Source organism: Cetorhinus maximus, chromosome 2, assembly GCF_964194155.1.
Source record: "Cetorhinus maximus chromosome 2, sCetMax3.hap1.1, whole genome shotgun sequence".
NCBI lineage: Eukaryota > Metazoa > Chordata > Chondrichthyes > Lamniformes > Cetorhinidae > Cetorhinus > Cetorhinus maximus.
Genome location: NC_135880.1, coordinates 46785318 through 46810091, shown reverse-complemented (window position 1 = coordinate 46810091; position 24774 = coordinate 46785318). Strand labels below are relative to the sequence as shown.

At 42.9% G+C, this 24774-nt stretch overlaps 1 protein-coding gene across 1 annotated transcript in view; it reads right to left on the bottom strand.

The window, feature by feature from the left end:
* The window catches only part of rasgrf2b (Ras protein-specific guanine nucleotide-releasing factor 2b), a 266898-nt gene extending 243450 nt beyond the window's left edge, over window positions 1–23448 (bottom strand). The window contains exon 1 of the mRNA XM_078564491.1: window positions 22975–23448. Coding sequence (XP_078420617.1) covers window positions 22975–23250 — 276 coding nt within the window. The 5' untranslated portion in view covers window positions 23251–23448. The remainder of the gene's footprint in view (window positions 1–22974) is intronic.
* Between the last annotated feature and the right edge of the window lie 1326 nt (window positions 23449–24774).

Below are 24774 nucleotides of genomic sequence, written 5' to 3'. Positions count from 1 at the left end.
GTCAAGAGGTGAGTTACTCACCACAGGTTTCCTAGCCTCTGACCTGCTGTTGTAGCTACAGTATTCATATGGCTAGTCCAGTTCAGTTTCTGGTCAATAGTAATCCTCAAGATGTTGACAGTGTGGATTCAGTGATGGTAATGCCATTGATTGTCAAGGGGTGATGGTTAGATTCTCTCTTGTTGGAGATGGTCATTGCTTGACACGAATGTTACTTGCCATTTGTCAGCCCAAGCCTGGATATTGTACAGGTCTTGCTGCATTTGGACATGGACTGCTTCAGTATCTGAGGAGTCACGAATGTTGCTGGACATTGTGCAATCATCAGTGAACATCTCCACTTCTGACCTTATGATGGAAGGAAGGTCGTTGATGAAGCAGCTGAAGATGGTTGGGCCTAGAACACTACCTGAGGAACTCCTGCAGTGATCTTCTGGAGCTTAGATGACTGACCTCCAACAACCATCTTCCTTTGTGCTAGGTATGACTCCAACCAGTGGAGATGTTTTCCCATGATTCCCATTGACTCCAGTGTTGCTAGGGCCCCTTGATGCCACACTCAGTCAAATGTAGCCATGATGTCAAGGGCAGTCACTCTCACCTCACCTCGGGAGTTCAGCTCTTTTGACCATGTTTGAACCAAGGCTGTAGTGAGGTCAGGAGCCGAGTGGTCCTGGTGGAACCCAAACTGGGCATCAGTGAACAGGTTATTGCTAAGCAAGTGCTGCTTGATAGCACTGTTGATGACCCCTTCCATTACTTTACTGATGATAGAGAGTAGACTGATGGGGAGGTAATTGGCCGGGTTGGATTTGTCCTGCTTTTTGTGTACAGGACATACCTGGGTAATTTTCCACATAGCCGGGTAGATGCCAGTGTTGCAGCTGTACTGGAACAGCTTGGCTTGGGGCGTGGCAAGCTCCAAAGCATAAGTCTTTAGTATTATTGCCAGATTATTGTCAAAGCCCGTAGCCTTTGCAGTATCCAGTGCCTTCAACCATTTCTTGATATTACATGGAGTAAATTGAATTGGCTGAAGACTGGCATCTGTGATCCTGGGGACCTCCGGAGGAGGCTGAGATGGATCATCCACTCGGCACTTCTGGCTGAAGATTATAGCAAATGCTTCAGCTTTATCTTTTGCGCTGATGTGCTGGGCTCCCCCATCATTGAGGATGGGGATATTTGTGGAGCCTCCTCCTCCAGTGAGTGGTTTAATTGTCCACCACCGTTCATGACTGGATGTGGCAGGACTGCAGAGCTTAGATTTGACCCGTTGGTTCTGGGATCACTTAGCCCTGTCTATCACTTGCTGCTTATGTTATTTGGCATGCAAGTAGTCCTGTGTTATGGCTTCACCAGGTTGACACCTCATTTTTAGGCATGCCAGGTGCTGCTCCTGGCATGCCCTCCTGCACTCTTCATTGAACCAGGGTTGATCCCCTGGCTTGATGGTAGAGTGGGGGAAATGTCGGGCCATGAGGTTAAAGATTGTGTTCAAGTACAATTCTGCTACTGCTGATGACCCACAGCGCATCATGAATGGCCAGTTTTGAGTTGCCAGGTCTGTTCAAAATCTATCCCATTTAGCACCGTGGTTGGCGGACAGGCGAAAAGGCCAAGCGGCCATTACGTTTTTTAGGAAGCCTCATCCATGAGCAGGATAAGGTTTCCTAAAGCTATTACAAATTAAGTAAAAACTTCCTTTGAAAAATAAAAACATGTCCCATCTCATGTGACACAGCCACATGAGGGGACATGTTTCATTAAATTTTTAATATTTTTATCATTTTAAAAAGCGCTTCAATCTCCCTGAGGCAGCTCTCAGGGAGACTGAAGTGCTCTTTTGCACGCGTGCACAAAAGAACGCTGGACCCAACTCTCCCTCCTCCCCTTGCGCACAGGTAGTGCTCAGCACTACAGCTCACGATCCAAACTGGGCGGGCCTTAATTGGTCTGCCCGCATGAAATTGCGATGCGCAGCCGATCATGAGCGGCGGTTGGCTCTGCGACCGCCCCTGTCCGCTCCCACCGAGCCCACCCAACCAATGTAAAATCCTGACCCATGTATTTAAACTGATTGTAGACATTCTCAGGTTAACCTATTACCAAACAGCATACTAGACCATTTGGGCTGAATGGCCAGTTTCCCTGGTGACCTCGATGTAATATAAATGTAATATTCGAAAGGTTGGACAAGTTGGGCCTGTATCCATTGGAGTTTAGAAGAATGAGAGGTGATATTATTGAAACATGTAAGATCCTGAGGGAGCTTGACAGGGTGGATGCTGAAAGGGTGTTTGCCCTTAGGGGAGAGACTAGAACTAGAGGGCACTGATAAGGCACTCCCATTTAAGACAGAGATGGGAAGAAATGGTATCTCTTAAAGGGTTATTAGTCTGTGAAATTCTCTTCCCCGGAGTGCAGTGGAGGAAGGGTCATTGAATATTTTTAAGGCTGAGTTAGATCGATCCTTGATTCACAAGGAAGTCAAAGGTTATAGGGGTACACAGGAAAGTAGAGCTAAGATCACAATCAGATCAGCTATGATCTTAGTGAATTATGGAGCAGGCTCAAAGGACCAAAAGGCCTATTCCTGCTCCTAATTTAATTGTTCCTATGTATGTACATCTTGCACTTAGAGAGAGAAAACAGAAAATAGATTCTGACAAAATGCCCAGTTAGTTAGAAGCGCTTTTACTCCACAAGTTATTTACCTGCAGAGGAAAATGGAAGCGTGGAGAAAGAAAAAGAGTAAATCCAGATCATTGCTATTTTCATGAGACTGAAGGCAGGAAGAGTTCAGTGACAAAAGCCTGCACAAACTCTGCTGCTGAAATTTTTCCCGCGTTCCAGTTGATGTGGTGCCCAGGATATCAAAAAACCCCTTATTTGGCTCGACCTCCTGGGAGGTCAGGAAAATAAATATTAATGATTGTACCATAGATTTGGCAATGAAAAACCTTGGGTTTTGGAATTTAGAAAAGTAAATGTTCCGAAGTTCAGTTATACCAGAGAACATTAGCCGACATATATGTACAATTTCCATTAGTGAATGTAAAATATCACTAGATTTGCCATTACCTCATTCGAACTTTGAATTCTCAGCGATTCCACACAACATATAATGCCGTGAAATGAGTTTCAATACTCACAAAATTAAAATCTAAGTTTCAATGTAAGCAATTACAATTTTACCTTAATGTAAGATTCTTTGGTGCTGAGAAATAGACCTCATTAAAATTTTTAAGTAGCATCTCATGCTTTTTTTTAAATCAGCTTACACTTGCATTACTATTTGATAGAATTTTAGAACTCTACATTGAACTTTATTTTGTAGAAACACAATAAAATTGAATCTTTAATCTGGCTCAAGTGCTAAGGAGATTCTAGTTCCATTACTATTTGTTGACATGCAGTTTCTAAGAACTGATTAAATTAGACATTCCAGGTCATGCAAAATAAATAGATACGTGCTGTTATATAAGGCTTTCATACACAGCATCCTGTAATTTTTAGTGAGTATGAATATGTTAAACCTTTCTAGCATTAACAACTGAAAAGGTATGAGTAAAAAGCAAAAAACTGCGGATGCTGGAAATCCAGAACAAAAATAAAAATAAAAATACCTGGAAAAACTCAGCAGGTCTGGCAGCATCTGCAGAGAGGAACACAGTTAACGTTTCGAGTCCGTATGACTCTTCAACAGAACTAAGTAAAAATAGAAGAGAGGTGAAATATAAGCTGGTTTAAGGGGGGGTGGGACAAGTAGAGCTGGATAGAGGGCCAGTGATAGGTGGAGATAGCCAAAAGATGTCATAGACAAAAGGACAAAGAGGTGTTGAAGGAGTTGATATTATCTAAGGAATGTGCTAATTAAGGGTAGAAAGCAGGACAAGCAAGGTACAGATAGCCCTAGTGGGGGTGGGGTGAAGGAATGGAAATAGGCTAAAAGGTAGAGATAAAACAATGGTTGGAAATACATTTAAAAATAATGGAAATAGGTGGGAAAAGAAAAATCTATATAAATTATTGGAAAAAAAGGGGGGGGGATCGGAAATGGAGTGGGGATGGAGGAGAGAGTTCATGATCTAAAATTGTTGAACTCAATATTCAGTCCGGAAGGCTGTAATGTGCCTAGTCGGAAGTTTTTTTTTCCAATAATTTATATAGATTTTTCTTTTCCCACCTATTTCCATTATTTTTAAATTATTTCCATCCATTGTTTTATCTCTACTTTTTAGCCTATTTTGATTCCTTCACCCCACCCCACCCCCACCAGGGCTATCTGTACCTTGCTTGTCCTGCTTTCTACCCTTAATTAGCACATTCCTTAGCTAATATCACCACCTTCAACACCTCTTTGTCCTTTTGTCTATGACATCTTTTGGTTATCTCCACCTATCACTGGCCCTCTATCCAGCTCTACTTGTCCCACCCCACCTTAAACCAGCTTATACGTCACCTCTCTTCTATTTTTACTTAGTTCTGTTGAAGAGTCATACGGACTCGAAACGTTAACTATGTTCCTCTCCGCAGATGCTGCCAGAGCTGCTGAGTTTTTCCAGGTATTTTTATTTTTATTTTTGTTTTGAAAAGGTATGAGTGTTGTTAACTCAATGTTTTTTTAAATGTTTGAATTTATTTCCCCCTCATCAAATTTTTCGCCTGGAGGCAATGAACCTTGCTGGGTTATGATTCCTTCAACACTGGTTGTTCTCCACCACCCTTCCCAAGTGTTCATTATTCATAGGTGAATCTTGAGCACATCATCACAGCAGCATCCAGGTGGTTTATGATTCTCATCTTTAAATAACAGGGCTGCACAAGCCATTCTCTAACTTCAATTCGAACCCCTGCCTGCTTCTGATAATTCAAATAGATTTACAAGCCAAAATATTTTTAATTGCCAAATAACTCAAATCAAACAACTTAAATAACACAACAAAATGCAAATTTATTGCTCAACATGTTCGATTAGTACTTCATTTGAATTACAAGAGGAGTAGTTTGTACCTCCTACAAATTCTAGATCAGGTCTGGTCTGGGTGCTCTGCAGAGAATCAACGCTTTGAGTTTTTTTTCGTAGAATGTTAGAAATAGCAACACAGAAGGAGACCATTTTGTCTCATTGCACCTAAGCTAGTGCTAGAGCAGAGTTGTCTGCTCCACCATTATTTCCCCCTATATATTCCACGTTGTCATAATCTTGTGTGAAAAACATTTTTTCTAACTTCCTCCATTAATCTTCAAATAATTGTCCTCAGCTTGTGTTCCCATTGTTACCAATCCACCAATTACACTAGTTAGCCTCTCAAAGCCTTTTACAGTTTTGCAAAATTATACTGGATTTCTCTTCAACTTCTCCTGCCCAGAGAATGGAAAATGTCAAACCTTTTTTTATTAAATAAAACTCTAATCCTTGGAGTAATTTCAGTGAGCCTTCACTGTACCCCTTCATTGACATTAATATTCTTACTATAAGGGGGTACACAATTTGCACACAATCACTTGGAATTGCCAAAGCATCTCCCCATTCAGTGGAACCCCTACAGAAAGAGGATAAATGGTGAAAAATGACATTTAGCATGTCCAATGATCTTCCATCAAAGATACAGAGGTTATTGGAAGAACCATAGAATAGTACATGACAGAAAGTGGCCATTTGGCCCACTGAGTCTATATCAGCTCTTTCTAAAAGCAATCCAGTTAGTGCCACTCCCCCTCTTTTTATTATATCCTTGTAACTTAATCTCCTTCAAGTATTTATCCAATTCCATTTTAAATTCTGCTATTGGATTTGTATCCCCCATCCTTTTAGGCAGTGCATTCCAAACACTAATCGTTCGTTGCGTGAGTTTACCCTCATATCACTTCTGTTCCTGCAGCCTCTCATTATCAACCCTTTAGCCATTGGAAACAGTTTCTATTTATTTACCCTTTCTAAACTGTTCATGGCTTTAAACACTTCTGTCAAATGTCCTCTTAGCCTTCTCTGCTCCAAGGAGAAAACCCATTTTTTCCAGTCAATCCACCTCAATGAAATTCCCCGTCCCTGGAACCATTCTAGTAAATCTCTTCTGAGTGCTTTCCAAAGATTTCACTCATTTCTAATCTGTGGTGCCCAGAATTAGATAAGAAACACCAGTAGGGGCTGAAATAATGTTCTAAAATTTGGGAGCAATACTGCAATTGTGAACTTGCCAATATCTTTTACAGATTAAGCTTTACTTTCCTTTATATTAAATGTGCCAATAATTCCATTTCAAAAGTGTTTACTGGCTACATCCTATTTTTTATTATTAGCTAGTTTATTTGAAACTTTAGATTTTTCTTTTCTTTCACTCGCATATGGGATTCATCATTTATGACACTCTTCCTTGCACTTTTTTCCCTAAAATGTAACACTTCGTATTATTTGCGTTGAAGTGCATTGATTACTTATTTGACCACTCAGCCAACCTGTTCATGTCTTGCAATCTTTCTCATGATTTACGATACCCATTAATTTGTTATTATCAGAAAGTGCAATTATTCTGCATCTGCCTATATTCATTTATATAAATGGAAGAGAAAGGAGATTGCAGGTCAGATCCCAGGGGACCTACTTCAGGATGCACTGGCCCAGTGGAATTTTTGGACTCCTGAGTTTAATTACTCTTTGGTGAGGTGGGTTTGCAACTTTGGAATGTGCTTGTTACTTTCTGGCTCCAGACAGAAAAAAAAAACAGCCTGACATAATTACATTTCTTGTACTTATGTGATCTGTTGATGCTTGACACAAAAAGCAGAATCTGGAGTGTTTTTCAGCAATCTCAATTTTTAATACATGTACTAGCAGACCTTCTGTAGCATTGTACATAGTGAGTAGCAGGGTAGCTTGTTTTATAAAAGTAGTGTGCAATAGGAAAAGTGTGAATATAAGAAAAAAGTATGACAATTCTCAAATGTATGTAGTACAAGATGGTGGCGATATATTAAGCAGAATCAAGTATTTGAGGGGAGAAAAATGGATGGTGAGTAGTAGATGAGGTTTGGTATTAGAAAAACAGCTACAACACTGGGATCTACCCTGCAATGTGGAAAATTGCTCAGGTATGTCCTGTCTACAAAAAGCAGACCAAATCCAATCTGGCCAACTACTGCCCCATCAGAAACAAAAACAGAATTACCTGGAAAAACTCAGCAGGTCTGGCAGCATCGGCGGAGAAGAAAAAAGTTGACGTTTCGAGTCCTCACGACCCTTCAACAGAACTGAGTAATATTAGGAGAGGGGTGAAATATAAGCTGGTTTAAGGTGGGGGGGGTGGGGGGGGGGGGGGGGGGGTGGGAGAGAAGTGTGGGGGGTGTGTGGTTGTAGGGACAAGCAAGCAGTGATAGGAGCAGATAATCAAAAGATGTCACAGACAAAGGAACAAAGAGGTGTTGAAGTTGGTGATATTATCTAAATGAATGTGCTAATTAAGAATGGTTGGCAGGACACACAAGGTACAGCTCTAGTGGGGGTGAGGTGGAAAGACTAACAGGCCATAAAAGGTATAGATTTAAAAATAATGGAAATAGGTGGGAAAAGGGGAAAAGAAAAATCTATATAAATTATTGGAAACAACTAAAGGAAGGGGGAAGAAACGGAAAGGGGGTGGGGATGGAGGAGGGAGTTCAAGATCTAAAGTTGTTGAATTCAATATTCAGTCCGGAAGGCTGTAACGTGCCTAGTCGGAAGATGAGGTGCTGTTCCTCCAGTTTGCGTTGGGCTTCACTAGAACAATGCAGCAAGCCAAGGACAGACATGTGGGCAAGAGAGCAGGGTGGAGTGTTAAAATGGCAAGCGACAGGGAGGTCTGGGACTTTCTTGCGGACAGACCGCAGGTGTTCTGCAAAGCGGTCGCCTAGTTTGCGTTTGGTCTCTCCAATGTAGAGGAGACCGCATTGGGAACAACAAATGCAGTAGACTAAGTTGGGGGAAATACAAGTGAAATGCTGCTTCACTTGAAAGGAGTGTTTGGGCCCTTGGACGGTGAGGAGAGGGGAAGTAAAGGGGCAGGTGTTGCACCTTCTGCGGTTGCATGGGGAGGTGCCATAGGTGGGGGTTGAGGAGTAGGGAGTGATGGAGGAGTGGACCAGGGTGTCCCGGAGGGAACGATCCCTACGGAATGCCACCAGGGGGGGTGAAGGGAAGATGTGTTTGGTGGTGGCATCATGCTGGAGTTGGCGGAAATGGCAGAGGAAATTCCATACTGCCCCATCAGTCTACTCTTGATCATCATCAAAATGATGGAAGGTGTCATTGACTGTGCTATCAGGTAGCACGTGCGCATCAATAACCTGCTCACTGATGTTCAGTTTGGGCTCCATCAGGCCACTCAGCTCCTGACCTCATTACAGCCTTGGTCCAAACATGGGCAAAAGAGCTGAACTCCAGAAGTGAGGTGAGTGACTGACTTAGTATCAAGGCAGCATTTGACCAAGTGTGGCATCAAGTAACCCAGCAAATGAAGTCAATGGGAATCATGGGGGAAACGCTCTGCTAGCTGGAATCATACCTAACACAAAGGAAAATGATTGTGGTTGTTGAAGGCCAAGCATCCCAGCCCCAGGACTTCGCTGCAGAAGTTCCTCAGACTAGTGTCCAAGGCCCAAACATCTTCAGTTGCTTCATCAATAATCTTCCCTCCATCATAAGGTCAGAAGTGGGGATGTTTGCTGATGATTGCATAATGTTCAGCAACACTCACAACTCCTCAGATACAGAAGCAGTGTTAGGTATGATTCCAGCCAGCAGAGAGTTTCCCCTATGGTTCCCATTGACTTCATTTTGCTGGGCTACTTGATGCCATATGCAGCAAGTCCTGGACAACATAAGTGGGCTTATAAGTGGCAACCAATATTCACACCACACAAGTGCCAATGATCATCTCCAACAAGAGAGTCTAACCATCTCCCTTGAAATTCAATAGCATTACAATCACTGATTCCCCCACCATCAACATCCTGGGGGGGTTACCATTGACCAGAAACTGACCTGGGCCAATCATGTAAATACTGTGGCTACAATAGCAGGTCAGAGGCTAAGAATCCTGTGCAAGTAACTCATCTCCTGACTCCCCAAAGTTTGTCCACCATCTACAAGGCACAAGTCAGGAGTGTGATAGAATACTCTCCACTTGCTTGGATGAGTACAGCTCCAACAACACTCAAGAAGCTTGATACCATCCAGTATAAAGCAGCCTGCTTGATCGGCGCCCCATCTGCCACCTTAAACATTCACTCCTCTGCCACTGATGCACAATGGCAGTTGTGTTCAGCATGTACAAGATGCACTGCAGCAACTCACCAAATGTCCTTCGACAGCACATTCCAAACCCATGACCTCTACCAGAAGAGCAAGGAAGAGCAAGGGCAGCTGATGCATGGGAACACCACTACTTGCAAGTACCCCTCCAAGCCACACACCATCCTAACTTGGAACTATATCGCCATTCCTTCACTGTCACTGAATCCAAATGCTGGAACTCTCTTCTTAGCAGCACTATAGCTACATAAGATGAACTGCAGCAGTTCAAAAAGGCAGCTCACCACCACCTTCCTGAGGAAAATCAGAGATTAGCATCAAATGGTGGCTTTGCCCACGATGCTAGCATCCCATGAAAAAAACAACAAAAAAGGGAGTGGCTAACAGGAAACAGAGTGGTTACCTTGGCAAGAAGCAGGACAGGGTTGGGTACAAATTGTTGGAAGTTATCAGCAGTGGGAAAAAGTGCAATAATGCAGAGAAAGGTAAGAGCAGAAGTGGAATAGAGCGGGGAATTGGTGGAGTGAAGATGAGAAAAAAAACAAGTGGAGTAGCAGATGAAAAATATCAAGTGGAGTAGAGGAGAAGAAAGGAAAACAAGTGAGCAATGGGGCAGAAAAAGAAGAGTGGGTGAAGTATGCAGTGTGTGTCTAATGAGGAAGAAAAAGATGCTCATTGGGCACAGATGGCAAGGAATTAAATTGTGGTTGGTGGGTAGAAGAAGAGCATAAGTCCCAGGAATGGAAGTAAGAGTTTACAAAGAAAATATATTGCACATACTGGCTGTAAAAAATTAATGTGAATATATAAATAGTTTGAATACCAATTAGAGAGTCAACGTAATTAGAAATGAGAAATGAAATGAATTGAGGAACAGTGCAGTGCGGGTAGAGGTGGTAGATTCCCTTCCCTGAAAGACATTGGTGAACCAATTGTTTTTTTTAAACAGCTCACAAATCACCAGGCCTATTGGCCTGGAATTTTGCAACAACGGATAGCTACTCTGTCATTGCAAAAATGGCAGAAGAGGCCTGAATCAGGATGCCCCACCCCTGAACACAGCACCTACCATTTTCATGGGGGCAGGAATGGGCCCAGATCACACATTGTGTGGAGGCAGCTGCCCACAGCAATCAACAGCTGCCCCCACTTGTGTGGTTTTGGTGACCCAGGTGTGTGAAACCCAACATGTGCAGATTTGACCTGGCAGGAGCAGATCTGAACTTTGTGGATTTGTTTGGATAGCCAGAGTACCTTTTTGGAGAGGTAAGGTACCTCTTTATATATGGTCCCAGGACACCATTGGGGGAGGTCAGGTGATCTTTGGGATTGCTGAAATTGGGCATGAATGTGTATTTAAAAAGCGCATAACCTCATTGGAACTGTCAAGAATAACTGTCAAAAGTGTCAAGATGAACTGTCAAAGTGAGCTGTCAAGCTTTCAAGGCATTTAAAATTCCTGCCCTTTAACTCTTTGAAAAAACTGTCTGGAGTGTTAGAAAAATGATTGCTTGCTATTTCACTCTACCTGTTGACATAAGCCTTAGGGTTACCATTACTGAATTAGTGCTGCATGACTGATTTCATAAATACACATTATCACACTAGGCTGCATGCGATTTCACAGTTTGATGGATATCTCCAAATAGTTATGGACTCTTTGAAGAGGATTATGAATTCCAAGGCTTGGTTTTTAGAAGGGATCATGCAATTGAATGAAATTTTTGTTGTTGAAAGGAATAATGTAGCTGAAGGAATGTGAATGTAGGAAATGGATTTTTATGAATGAGAGTGTATTTTTAAAAAAATAAAGCCTGCAATAGACACTTGGAACTTTTATTTTATTTAATCTCAGCATGAGACCTGAAGTTTGCCCATGGTGGATATTGTTTGGGTTGGCAAGGTAGGTGTAAGGGCAAAGAGTGTTGGGTGGGGATCATAGGTTGGTTTGAATTAACACTAAGTTGGCATGGGGTAATAAAGGGCCATGAGGGTGGGTGGGGCATAGGTTGGCATGGAGGGTAAAAGGGGCCATGGGGGTACAGCAGAAGGGCATAGGTTGGCATGGAGGTTGTGGGGGCCATGGTGTGGGTGGGGTAGCATGAGGTGACAAGAGTTGTCCTGGATGGGCAATGGGGAGTGTGTGCTGTGAGTGGTGAGGAGTGGATGGCTGTTTTATGTTCCCGTTTTTTTTTAAAGCTTTGATTCAGGGCCTGTGCACTGAGGCATGCCTTCCTCCCAGCCCATCTCCGCACCCAGCATCCTCCACACTCACTCTGGGATCACCCAGCCTGATTCCCAGGGAACCCCAGCACCCCAGAACAAATATCAGACCTTCTAGGCCACTTTCTTCCAGATCAGGTGCGCAGAGCCGGGAAATATCCTGACTGCGCTCCTGATGGGGGAGCAAAAATCCAGGCCATTGAATTCAAATCACAACTTGCCATGGTGGGATTATGAACTTACAATGCCTGGGTTTCCAGTCCAATTAAATAACCACCAAGCTACTTACCACTGTACAGTTAACTCATCAGCAACAGCATTAGAAGATTCACTATCAACTTTCAAAAGATGGTGACAGTTTTAAAATTAAAATTGTGGACATGGAGAGAACAGGCAGGAGCAGGAAAGGTTAGAATTGAAGAAAGGATTTTTAAACCAGGGTTATCAGCAAGTCTGTAAAGTTACACTAGTTTAATTTATTTCCTTATTTGTTGACACTGGCATTAAAATATTAAATGTGGGCTCTCAGTGCCTCAGAGTGAACAGGCAGCAGCCAGAGTAACCAGCAAGGGAAACAGATGAGTTTTGAATCGGGGTGAAGAGTGAGAAGCTGCAATAGTGATGGATGATACCAGTGAGAAAAGATTGCAGAAACATTATGATACAAAGAATTAAGTTCTGGCAGAGTGAACAAAAATAAAGGTCTTTGATGTAAACTAAAATGCTTGCAGCTTTGTTGGAGTGAAAAAAAAGAGCATGAGCAATTTGGAGGACATACAGTGAATGATAATAGAATCAAAGATGGATAGCAGTGCCATATAGGAAGACTGGACTGAAATATAAAGCAAAGGAGGTGTAACGCTAGTGTGACTAACTGAAAGAAATGTAAATAGATGTTACTGTTAAGCCTGACTCCAGGCATCAGCAAGTGTTCACAGTTTTATATTATGTGACAAAATTGTGACTCAGGAAGTGTGTGCAGTTGTAAGAAATGCAATACATTAAAGATGACTAGATTTACATTTTGGCAGTATTTAATGAACTGACAAATTATATTTTTAAAACGCTATGGATGGGTAAAAAAAAAAATAATGATTACAAACCCATCAGAAAGGATTTTCCCTGAATTGGCACCTAAAGTGGGGAATTGAGTAAAGTCGGATGGGAAGGCCTTCCTCTCCTAAACTGGCTGCTAAGTTTTGCGATGCCCTCACTGCTACCAAAGGCACTGCTTGTCCATCTGCACATAAATTGTGATGAAGGGGCAAAGCTTAAGATTCCAGATTTCCTTCCCTACTCTGCATTGCTGATGGAGGCCATGGCCAGTGAAGAGGTGATGAGTGGATTATGGTGGTGGGAGGAACCACTGAATATCTTCGTGACATCAAGGAACGCAATCTGACCACTTCTTATTCTTCCAACTGCTGATTATTTTGCAGTTGAGCTCACTCAGAACCTCCCTTCCCAACAGCACTGTACCTACACCAGATGGAATGTAGTGGCTCAAGAAGGTGGCTTACCAATACCTTCTCAAGAGCAAGTAAGGATGAACAACAAATGCTGGCCTTGCCAGTGATGCTCACATCCAACAAAAGAATAAAAAAATTAAAATTGGACCCAACAAAATTAAAATAGATCCTGATACATTCCTGCTTCTGCAGCAGTGGGCCACCACTGGGATGCTTGGTTGACCCAACCAAGAAACTAGAGGAAGAATCACATCAGGATTGGATCGGCTGGTGGAAATCCTGCCTCGACCCACTTCTGGCAGCAATCCTGCCCTTGAGGAAAATCTCTCCAACTTATGCTTAATATCCTTAGACTAGGATTAATAATATAGATTCTTTGGCTGCTAGCTGTTGAAGAAGGTCTGGCGTATTTATATTTCATTGTTGAATTGCATTTGTGAATTCTGTTTACCACAGGTTAGGGAACTGTTAATATTGGATAGCAATTTTACTGAATTACAAAATGTTTTCTGTTTAATTATACCAAAGTTCTGGTAGCCTAACCAAACAAATTGCTCAGTGAAATGAAGGCAGAAAATGCTGGAAACACTCAGCAGATCAGGCAGCATCCAAGCTTGGTGATATGCAGATAAGGTGACACTGGGCAGAATCTTACCATCCTCACAGAGGCAGAGTTGGAGATGGGACCAGGAGCAAAACTTGAAAAATGTGCATCAGATCGGCTCCCTGATGTTCTCGAGCTTCCAAGCAACCTTGCCGGAGGTGGGTCAACTTGGCAGCAGCTTCCCACCCAGCAGTGACAAGTAGCCAATTAGGCCAATTAAGGGACAATTGGGGTCAGTTGTTGACAGTGCCAGGGGCCATCGACTCCTCCTCTCAATGATCCCATCACGATATGAAGGTGACAGGCACAGCCACAAGCAATCCTGTGGGGGGGATTCACCCTCCACAAAAATTGCCTGGAAGCTGCGGCCTTTCTTAATTTTCAAATTTTCCGAATTCTTGAGAGCACCAATGTTTTAAGGCGCCCTCACAATCCTATGGCTGTCACAGTATTGCCTATCTCTCCTGGTGGGGCTGCCAGCCATCCTGAGCTTTAGGCCCTCTGATTGGGCTTCTTGCCTCAGGAACCCCACTCACCATTCTTAATTTGATGCTGAGTGCAGAGGTGACCTCTCGATTGGAGGATCACAACACCATGCGGCCAGCCAAAACCAGTAGGGTCGGAACCCGTTTCGGTCCTGATGGCAGAAAACTTTCAAAGCTGGTAAGCAGTGTAGTTTGGAGCATAAAATTACAAAAAGAGATTTTAACAGATTATGTGAATGCAAAGAACTGTGACAAATGGATTTCAATGTAAGTAAATATGACTTTGGACTTAAAGCCAACAACTTATTTGAATTCGCCGCTTATAACATAATAAAACATCCCAAAGTGCTTCACAGGGGCTTTACAAAACAAAATATGAAAACGAGCCGAAAAAGAGAAATGTTAGGTCAGATCATCAAAAGCTTTGTCAAAGAGGTAAGTTTTAATGGAACAAAATGAGGTAGAGAGGCAGAGAGGTATAGGGAGGGTATTCCAGAGTTTAGGGCCTAGGCAACTGAAGGTGCAGTCACCAACAGTAGAGCAATTATAACTGGGGATATTCAAAAGGCCAGAATTAGAGAAGCGCAGATATCTCAGAAGTTTGTGGGACTGGAAGCGATTACAGAAATGGGGGGGTGGGTGCAAGGCCATGGAGGAATTTGAAAACAAGGATAATAGTTTTAAAATCAAGAGATTGCTTGATCAGGAACCAATGTAGGTCAGCGAGCACAGGAGTGATAAGGGAATGGGACTTGGTGCGAGTTAAGACATGGCAGCAGAGGTTTGGATGACCACAAGTTTACAGAGGATAGAACGTGGGAGGCCTGTTGGGAATGCACTGGAATAGTCAAGGCTAGAGGTAATGAAGGCATGAATGAGGGTTTCAGCAGCATATGAACTGAGACAAGAGCAGAGTTGGGCGATGTTACAGAGGTGGAAATAGACAGTCTTAGTGATGGTACAGATATGACGTTGGAAGCTCATCTCAGGATCAAATGGGATAGCAAGGTTGCAAACAGGCTGGCTTAAATACAAATTCTTGCCGGAAGAGGCATGGAGTCGATAGTTAGGGAAGAGATTATTAAGCAGCGTTTCAGTGTCTCGGCAGGTCAGTGTGTATTCTGTCAAACCATCCTATCAAATTATTCCAGATCATTGATCTTTGCTGAATTCTCCATGATGTGGCCACAGAATGACCAAACCATAATTCCTTTAGTAGTGTTTATTGAGGGAGGAATATTGGCTTGGATATCATTAGAATTTCCTTCAAATAGTGCCAGAAAAGTTTTGCATTCACTCAAAAAGGTATAAAGGTTTCAGTTTAATGTTTCATTCAAAGACCAGTGGGCTAGAATTTTCAGTTTCATCTTAAAGCAGGGTGACCAACTCTTAAGAAATAAATTAAGGGACACCTCGATCGTGGGACCGGAGGTAGGGGCGGTGACTCAGAGTGGGGTCTTAATAAGGATTTACTCAATGAGAAAATGAAATTAGATTCAAACCTGCCATCTTCAAGTTTGGCTGCTCTCTGGGGGTCCCACTGTCACTTTCTGGAAGATGGCAGGAGCACAGTACAACTATAAATAACAAAGACAGGGAGCTGAAACATAAGACTTCAAGTAGTCTCCGAGATCACTGGCCAATCAAAGCTCTAGAAATATACAGGACGTGGGGCTATCAGCAAATTGACAGGATGACTCTGTATAAAATAGGACGGTTGGTCACCCTGTCTTAAAGTTCTGTACCTCTCATCAATGTACAGTTCTGAGGAAGGGTTGGTACCTCTTCCTCAACACTTAATTAGCATTGCACTCACTCTGTAACACCAATCTTATGTAAATGATGATTTGTTTTGGTGTTGTAAACATAAGCAAGACAGTGTCTCTGTCTATCTTTCTCAGTTTGACACTTTTGAAGTAAAACAATAAGTTATTGCTTGTAAATGTTTAAATGAAAATCTATTCAAATTGATCATTCCATGTGGGCCAGTTTGTATCCAAATCATTTCCAAAATCACACAAATTGAAGCTGTACACAAACAGAATTTCTACAATGATAGATTCCAATTTAAATAAATATGTAGTCATTACTGTCTCTTTGTTTATTATTTGTTCATGGGATGTGGTCATAGCTGGCTCAGCCAGCATTTGTTGCCCATCCCTAATTGCCCTTGTTTAGAGGGCATTCAGAGGTCAACTGCATTGCTGTGGGTCTGGAGTCACATGTAGGCCAGACCAGGTAGGGACAGTAGATTTCCTTCCCTAAAGGGCATTATTGAACCAGTAGGGTTTTTACAACAATTGGCAATGGTTTCATGGTCACCATCAGACTTTTAATTCCAGATTTTTCACTGAATTCAAATTCCGCCAGCTGCTGTGGTAGGATTCAAACCCAGGTCCCCAAAGGATTACCCTGGGTCCCTGGATTACCAGTCCAGTGATAGTACCATTATGCCACCACCTCCCCTTTGAAGTGAATATTTGTTTTCCATTCTACCTCACAATTTGTTTTTTAAAAAAAACTTAATAATTAAGCTTACCTGAACAGAACTGCCAGAATTTATCATGTTGCTTTTGGAAAACAACCAAATTGATACTGTTACAGGAATTAAAAGGAGGAAAGACGAGCATTTATATAGTGCTTTTCATGACCACTTGATGCACTTTAAAGCCAATGAAGTGTTGTCACTATTGTAATGTAGGAAACACAGCAGTCAATGTGCGTTTGGAAAATTCCCACAAACAGCAATGTGATCATGACCAGACAATCTCTTTTTTGTTGTTGCTTGAGGGATAAATATTGGCCAGGACACAGGGTCTCCTTCGAAATAGTGCCGCGAGATCTTTTACATCCACCTGAGCAGGCAGATAGGACCGCTGTTTGACTGTGCAGTGCTCCCTCAGTACTGCACTAGACTGTCAGCCTTGATTTTTGTGCCCGAGCCATTTCAGTCAACAAAATGTTACTGAAGTATACTGGGAAGTTGTTCACACTTCACCCTCAGGCTGTAGGATTTGGCTTAAACTGTGAGTCATAACTCTGGGCATAAATGAAAAATTAAAATTGAACCTTACAGGAAAGGCTGGCAGTCTTTAAATAAAAACACTCATGAAGGTCCTCAGAAAAATAAATAGCAGATTCGTGGATACATTTAGCATGTTATAGGGTTATTTTTTTAAAATATATCGGGGAAGAGGTCCTATTTGGTTTTGGCATGTGTGCGACTGGCAAAGTTGAATTTAAAGTAATTCCTTGCTACTCTGAGGAGTGGTTGGCCGTATTGATTGTTTATGCAATTCAGAGAATATCAAGAGGGAAATTTTAATTTGTCAGGATCAGTGGGAGAGGAGCTGGAGTGGTTAAATTCCTAAAATGTGAAACCCGAACCCAAAGCCTGCTGAGAATGCACCAACTTCCAGTTTAACTGGGGCAGGTAGAGGCAGGAGGCCTGTGACCCGCTTGCAAGAGTGAGCCAATAATTTCAACAAGTCGGTGAGGCTGCCTCAGATTTTAACAGGCATTTAGATTTCATGGCTGCAGACCTGATTTTCCAGGCCTCGGGAAACCAGGCAGCTGGAGGGAGGTGAGAAGAGCCAGTACTTTTCCAGCACTGCTTGTCAGCCAGAAGGAGCAGGAGTGCTTTCCCTCGGGCCCCAAGCTAACCTGTCCCAAACTCTCCCCCCACTCTCTCCGTTATCTACACACCCTCCCCACAGCCTCCAGGCTGATCACCCAGCAAGCCAATGCCTAACGCAATCTACCTCCCTGCAATCTCTCTCCCCGCAACCTCTCCCTCCCTCCTGTGGCCTGGTACCACAGGCCTGCCTGGCCAACAGCGAAACAAAAATTCAAACTCAGCAAGACCTCCACATTCCCCAAAATTCTGGGTTCCCTGGCCACAAACAAATTAACCCAGCTCCCTCCCTGCCTCTTCATAAATGTTGAGACCCAAGAGTCAATACTGTAATGTGGACCAGACTCAACACTAGGACTAAAATAAGGAGAAAAAAGAGCAGGAGAAACTCAGTAGGTCAGGCTGCATCTGTGGCGAGAAAGAGGGTTAAGGTTTCAGGTCCGTAATCTTTCGTTAGAACTGAAGAAATATGAGTTTTTAAGCTAGTGAGGCCAAGAAGAACAAAGGAGAAGCTCTGTGATAAGGTGGAGGCCAGGGGAGATTAATAATAAAAGATTTCATGCTGCAACAGTCAAAGTGTAGGATACACAACATCTGCCCTTTCACCTCCTCCCTGTTCACTGTCCAAGACCCTAACACTTCTTCCAAAAGAAGCAGTAATTTATTTGTACTTCTTTCAATTTACTATACTGCATTCAGTATTCATGATGTGGTCTCCTCTACATTGGGGAGACCAAACGCAGACTGGGTGACCACTTGGCAGAGTACCTCCAGTCAGCCCACAAGCACAACCCTGAGCTTCCAGTTGCTTGTCATTTTAATTCTCCACCTTACTCCCATGCTGACCTATTTGTCCATGGCCTGCCACAGTTTTCCAGTGAAGCTCAACACAAGCTCGAGGAACAACACTTTATCTTTTGGCTGGGCACTCTACAACCTTCTGGACTCAACATTGAGTCCAACAACTTTAGATTATAACCTCTGTCTCCACCTTATCCTATGTGTTTCTTTCCTTTTTTGTTTTGATGGGTTGATCTTCATCTTATTTCTTTCTTTATCCCTTTAAATTGCATTCAGCAGGTCTTTATTTAGCAATTCACACCTAATTTGGACACAACGTTTGTTTCTTTACTATATCCATTACCACTCTCTTTCGCTATTGCATCATGAAATCTTTTGTTATTTAATCTCCCTTGGCCTCCACCCAATCACAGACCTTTCTGCCCGCCAACTCCCTTCCACCGACTAAAAACCCTTTACATGCCTATCTATCTTCAGTTCTGATGAAAGGTCATCAGGCTGAAATGTTAACTCTGTTTCTCTCTACTGATGCTGCCTAACCTGCTGAGTTGCTCCAGCTTTTTTTGCTCTTATTTCAGATTTTCAGTGTCTGCAGTAATTTGATTTTGTCATCTGTGGGGCTGATAGGTTAATCCCTTTCTTGTAGATGAATAGTGATCCAGCTGGAGTTTTTGAACAACAATCCAATAATGCTCACAGTCATTTTCTGATGTACCATAAACGACCAGATTTATTGGATGGAATTTCATAACTTATTGTGGTGGTATGTGAACTCACAACTCTTAGAATATTACTTCAGTGGCATAACCATTACATTATCACACCAATATACTTTGCTCACATTGTATAAACACAATATGAAGGAACACCTTGATTTTTCAAAACATTGTAAGAGCACTCTGGGGAATACATCCCAACTCCAACAACAGAGAAAATGCCAACTCATCAGGCCGGGAGAAAGGGAGATCTGTGCAAGGGAAACTTTCAAAAGGTATTGAAATGATGGTATGTATAAATACAAGACTTGAGTTTTAATAATTTATTTCAAAATGTCTTTCTTACATTATGAGATGTAATATTAATTAGGGGAGGGTGTGGGGGAAGCCAACATGATCACCTAAAGGAGATTTCTTTTTTAGGGATTTGCTTTTATCAACATCACTGGTTGTTCATTTGTTACAGTTCTGTCAACAAAAATAATTAAAAAGAGTTTAGTTCAAAATTATTGTTGCAGATAATAGCAAAAAAAATGCTTAATGCATACATCACAGAATCTTTACAATCGTTTCTGCATCAGCTCTCCAAATAAATGTGCAATTTATTTAGTGCCATTTGCCACCTTCTCCCACAATGCTGCAAATTGTTCCTTTTCAAATAACAATCTAGTTCCCTTTTGAATGCCTCGATTGAACCTGCCTGCACCACACACTCAGACAGTGCATTCCAGATCTTAAGCATTTGCTGCATGAAGAAGTTTATTTTCATATCGCTTTTTCAAATGACGTTAAATCTGTGTCCTTTCCTTCTCAATCCTTTCACGAATGGGAACAGTTTCTCCCTGTTTACTCTGTCCAGATCCCTCATGACTTTGAAATGTAATATGTAACAACCTCTGTGTACTAATGTAACACTTGCATTAAATTGGTTAATGACAGTTAAAATAGTAGGCAAGGGAATATCATATGAGTGAATTTGGTGTCTATCTAATATTATCACTAACACTATTTCACACCCGATAGCAAATTATTTTTACACAGTGGTTTTGATTGAGATATGCAACAAATACAACTAAACTATAAACCATATTTAAGAAAATGGATTTTGATTAGTTTTTTTTCAATGAATGGGCCATTTGAGTGAATCAGCTGTTACACGTCCATTGAAGTTTCTCACATCCTAGAGACAAGTTCTACCATACATACACTTGCTGTTCTGTAGGAGCCAGCCAAACCCAAAATATTTAATTACATAGAGCTTTAAAAAGGGAAGGTCCTGGTGAATGAATGCTGACAATGTCACAAACAACCATCTGAAGAAGACATGTTAGAATGAGTTACCTCCCAGCTGTGAAAAAATGAGAAGGAATAAAGTTTCAGACACAATATGTTCCAAGCATGCTCTCAATATTATTTGTGAGTGGTAATACACAATAAAATCAGCCCTTGCCATCTAGCCTTTTGTTACAATTTCAGACCAAAAGATTGCCAGCCCTTACAACGTCTAAAGACTGTATAGTGTTTATCCTTGCAGATTGCTATTGAAGGATTGATATATCCTGTGGCGGTGGTGTGTTACAGTTCACTCAGGGAGTCTAAGTTGCTGTGGCAACATGCACTTTTACACCCGTGTGGTAGCCCGGAGCTATGGATACTGGGGGTAGAGGCTCCAGCATTCTTTCCATCACCTGACTGAGCAAAGATCTCCCCCATTCTTACTGCCTGCCATTGGCATGTGTTGAAGGGATTTGCAGGCTGATACTCAACCTGCCACATTATGAACAAACCTTCCTTGACCGTCAAGTCCTGGGGTGGAATTTTAAGGTCCCGCCGAAGTCAATGGGCTTTTGAATGGCTTGCTGCATTTCCTGCCCCATCCCTGCCGCATCGAGGCCCTAAAATTCCGCTGCTGGAGTGGGACTCAAACCCAGAGCTTCTGGCCCATAGGCAGGGCCACTACCCACTGCGCTACAAGACCTCCCTGATATATCCTGTACCCCAAGGGAATAATGAAAATAAAGCTCACTATGTTAATATTTTAGCAAACAATAATGTGGGCACACACAGTACCAGTGTGGAATAACACTATTATGATACATTAATGTTTGTTTGGAGTCCAATTACATTAGGGCTACTCAAACTACTGTATGGTCCCTATGTATTGTCTGTAATTCCTTAAGGTAACAGTTGGTGACTTGGAAAGTATGACCCAATTGAGATGAACACAGAATTATGCAATGTTATGTTTTATCTTTAACTGCGCCCGTAGGCACAGTCACACAAACGTTAAGTACATTAATTAGTGGAAAACCACAGAGGCTGAATATTTTTACAGGAGTGTTTTTCTCTTTCCCTGGCACTAAAGATAGGTCAGGTGGTACAGACACATTTCTATTTATAAATGGTGTTTGACTGTAGGGCAAATGACATAACTCCACAACGTTTTGTTGTTTGTTTGTGTGCGTGTGCGCTTAATACAAATGACTAGCGCAGAGCCAGTCTGTAACTCTCAGAGTGTAGCCTTCGGGCCGCAAAGTTTAAGGTTACAACCTGGTAATAATTCCCAAGTGTCCGCCACCAGTGCAGACATATGCGCTCAAAAAAAGGATAAATCTCGAAACTTGATTCCTGAGTTGTTTCCAAAAAGTCATGAAGTATTTTGTAATGATGACAGGATATCTCTGCTTTCCAAATTCTACCAAATACCTATAATTGTATTCATGCAGTGAAGAATGCAGATTACCTGTTTCCAACACGAACACCAATTGCCAGATAAAATGCTTTCGCCAGAGAATTGGATTTCATACTGAATTAACATTTTCTATGAGTTGTGGGAAGAGGAGAGAGTGAGTGAACCTTATTTCAAATCCGTTTTGGAAACAAGTTTCGCCACAAGTGACAAGATTAGTATGAGGTAAATTTTTAGAAAGAGAAGCAATACTTGGAACAGGATATTTACAAAAAAAATGCACGGGGCAAGCTTTAATCTCCCTATATCACCGAGCGACTGTCCCACCTGGATGTTTATGGATCTTGCTGAACTATATTTCTTGGAAAGAGAACAATGAAAACCTAGTTTTCTGTATGTGTTAATACGACAAAAGACAACGTTATATTCCTAATGCAGCATCAGTCTTTCACCAGGTCTTATTTAAAGAGGAAGTATCAGAACTGAATAGTTGCTAACTGAACAGAGATTTCATTTTCCACCATGTGCTGTTGATTAAATGTTGGCGTCTTAGACGCTTCTCCCCAAATGATACCAGCGTTTATTCCTGGGGATGGAGGTGGGGGGCGGGGGAGTGGATGTTTTTGCTTGATCATTAATTTCAACATGAATTAAAAGTTGTTTTACGGCTATCAGAAGCGGCTCTTCAAAAGAACTATCACCGGACGCCGGACGGGCTCTGACTTCTATTGCGATAGCCACAAGATCTGAAGGCATCATAGTTACAGCGCGGGTTACACGCGAGTCTGAGTGCTCATTACAGAACTAGAACCGGGAGTGTGTAGACCGCACGAATACAGTCATGTGAGCTTTACTTAGAGATGGCACCTTTATTGGCACTTCTGATCATTGTCAATGACAATAATTGTCAAATTTCCTCTTCAAAAGTGACAACTGCAAAACCCAGTCAGGAGACTGACAAGACAGGCAAGCTAGTTAGTGAGGCATCCTGACAGTTGGATCTAAGTGCAATTGACAGATAACTAGCTAGCAGCTGAATTTGCACCGCACCGGTCTCATACCTGTTTCTCCAGGGTCTCCTTGCCCATGGTCGGGGGCTTGGGGGACGGGACCCTCTCACAAGCACAGCCTTCGATCAGATAGATCCCCGAGGGTCTGCTACTCTGCTCGTTCTCAAAGTAGAAGAGCACATTCTGGTAAAGGGCGAACCACTTGTCGTGCCACTTGCTGTTCTCCGCTGTCTTCTTGCTCAGGTAGCCACGTTTGGTCCCCTCTTTACGCGCGATCAGAGCTAAATACACAGCGTGTCCCTCATTGTACCTGATGCTTTTCTGCATCTTCCGTCCGCCAGGTCTGTTGAGATGTTTTTAGGGGGGAGGGAGGGGTTTGCGGGGAAGGGGAGGGGGGGAGGGGGTTGGTGGTGGGGGGTGAGGCAGGGTAGGGAGATTGCTGATTGTTTGAAGAAACAAAACAACTATTTCTGTTCCATCATTGTTCCATAAGGGGCCACCGCGAGCAGTGTTAGATAGAAACCCATGAGCCCAAAGCCGGGAGCCACAACAGAGCCACAAATAAAAAAAATAAAAATAAAACTTAAGGTGCGAGCCAGCGGAGAGCTGCCGAAAGCTCAGGTATCTCCAGAAAGTGATGGGTCCGCGGGCAGAGACCAGGAGCAAACACCTCGGGACGAGAGCGGAGGGTCAGGCATAGCGATGCAGCACCGAACTCCAGCCTGGCTGCAGAGACATGGCCTTAACCAGGGGCAGGGAGAGGGGGAGAGGGGGAGGTGGGAGAGAGGAGGGGGTGGGTGTATGTGTGTGTGTGTGTGGTCGAGGTGCCGAGCCCAGGCACGCTGGAAAGCACGGGGCTGAAGAACAGACGGTAAGAGAGAATCACGTGGGGGGAGATCAGCTGTAATCGGCTTTGACACCGATTTAAAGAGACACGACCCCGTGTGGCTCCTGTTATTGTCACAGTCTGCAGCGCAGTCCCGGGATCTCCCTCCCCAGTGTCACACACACACACCGGGTGACAAGGGCCACCGACACTGGCCGCCGCCAGTGGGATCTCGCCCGCCCTTCTCAGGATAAGGTTTCTGTGGGAGCTGGACGCCGGAGGCTCGAGTTCCGTGGCTGCTTCCCCACCCCCAAAACTGACCACATTAAATACCTGATTCCCTTCCTTTTTTTTTCCGCTCGCAATTCTTCCAGTCGGAAGTTTGAGCCGGTAGCTGTTCCCCCGTGTGTGTGAATGTACAAAATAAAATGACAGCCTTCCATCGATTTATTATAATAAACTATTTAAACGTGTTAAACATTTTAAGGGAGCCTCGCCTGATGTCTGGCTCTTTTTACGTTTTTAATTAATTCCTTTCCCCCCCCCCCCCCCTGAGAAACTCAAATCGATCAACTAATTTGGGAATAACGCGCGACTGGTGTAAAGTGGGGAGAAAATTGCATCTTTACTGTCCTTCCGTGTTCCTCCAGTCTTTGTTTTGGTTAAAATGTGTAACATCCCAAAGTACATTTTTGAGAGAGCGCGCACTCAGTGGAACATGCTGCCCTACATATCCTAGATCAGTAACAAGTATTGAACTGCTCATTGCTTTCAAACACTCAGTCAGTGCGCACGGATTGCTGTAATGGAGTGGGTCGCGGTTACTGCAGCCTGTTGGGCTAAGGAACAGGACTGTGAACAGCCGGGGAACTCGTCCATCAGGAGGCGCACTTGCTCTCACTGTCCGCTGTGATGGGCACTCCCCGCAGTTGCTTGTTAATCACAGACTGTAATGTTACTGAGTTCAGGCTGCTCACCACCGCCAGGGAATAATTGAGAAATGGCTGTGCAGCTCCAAGAGCACC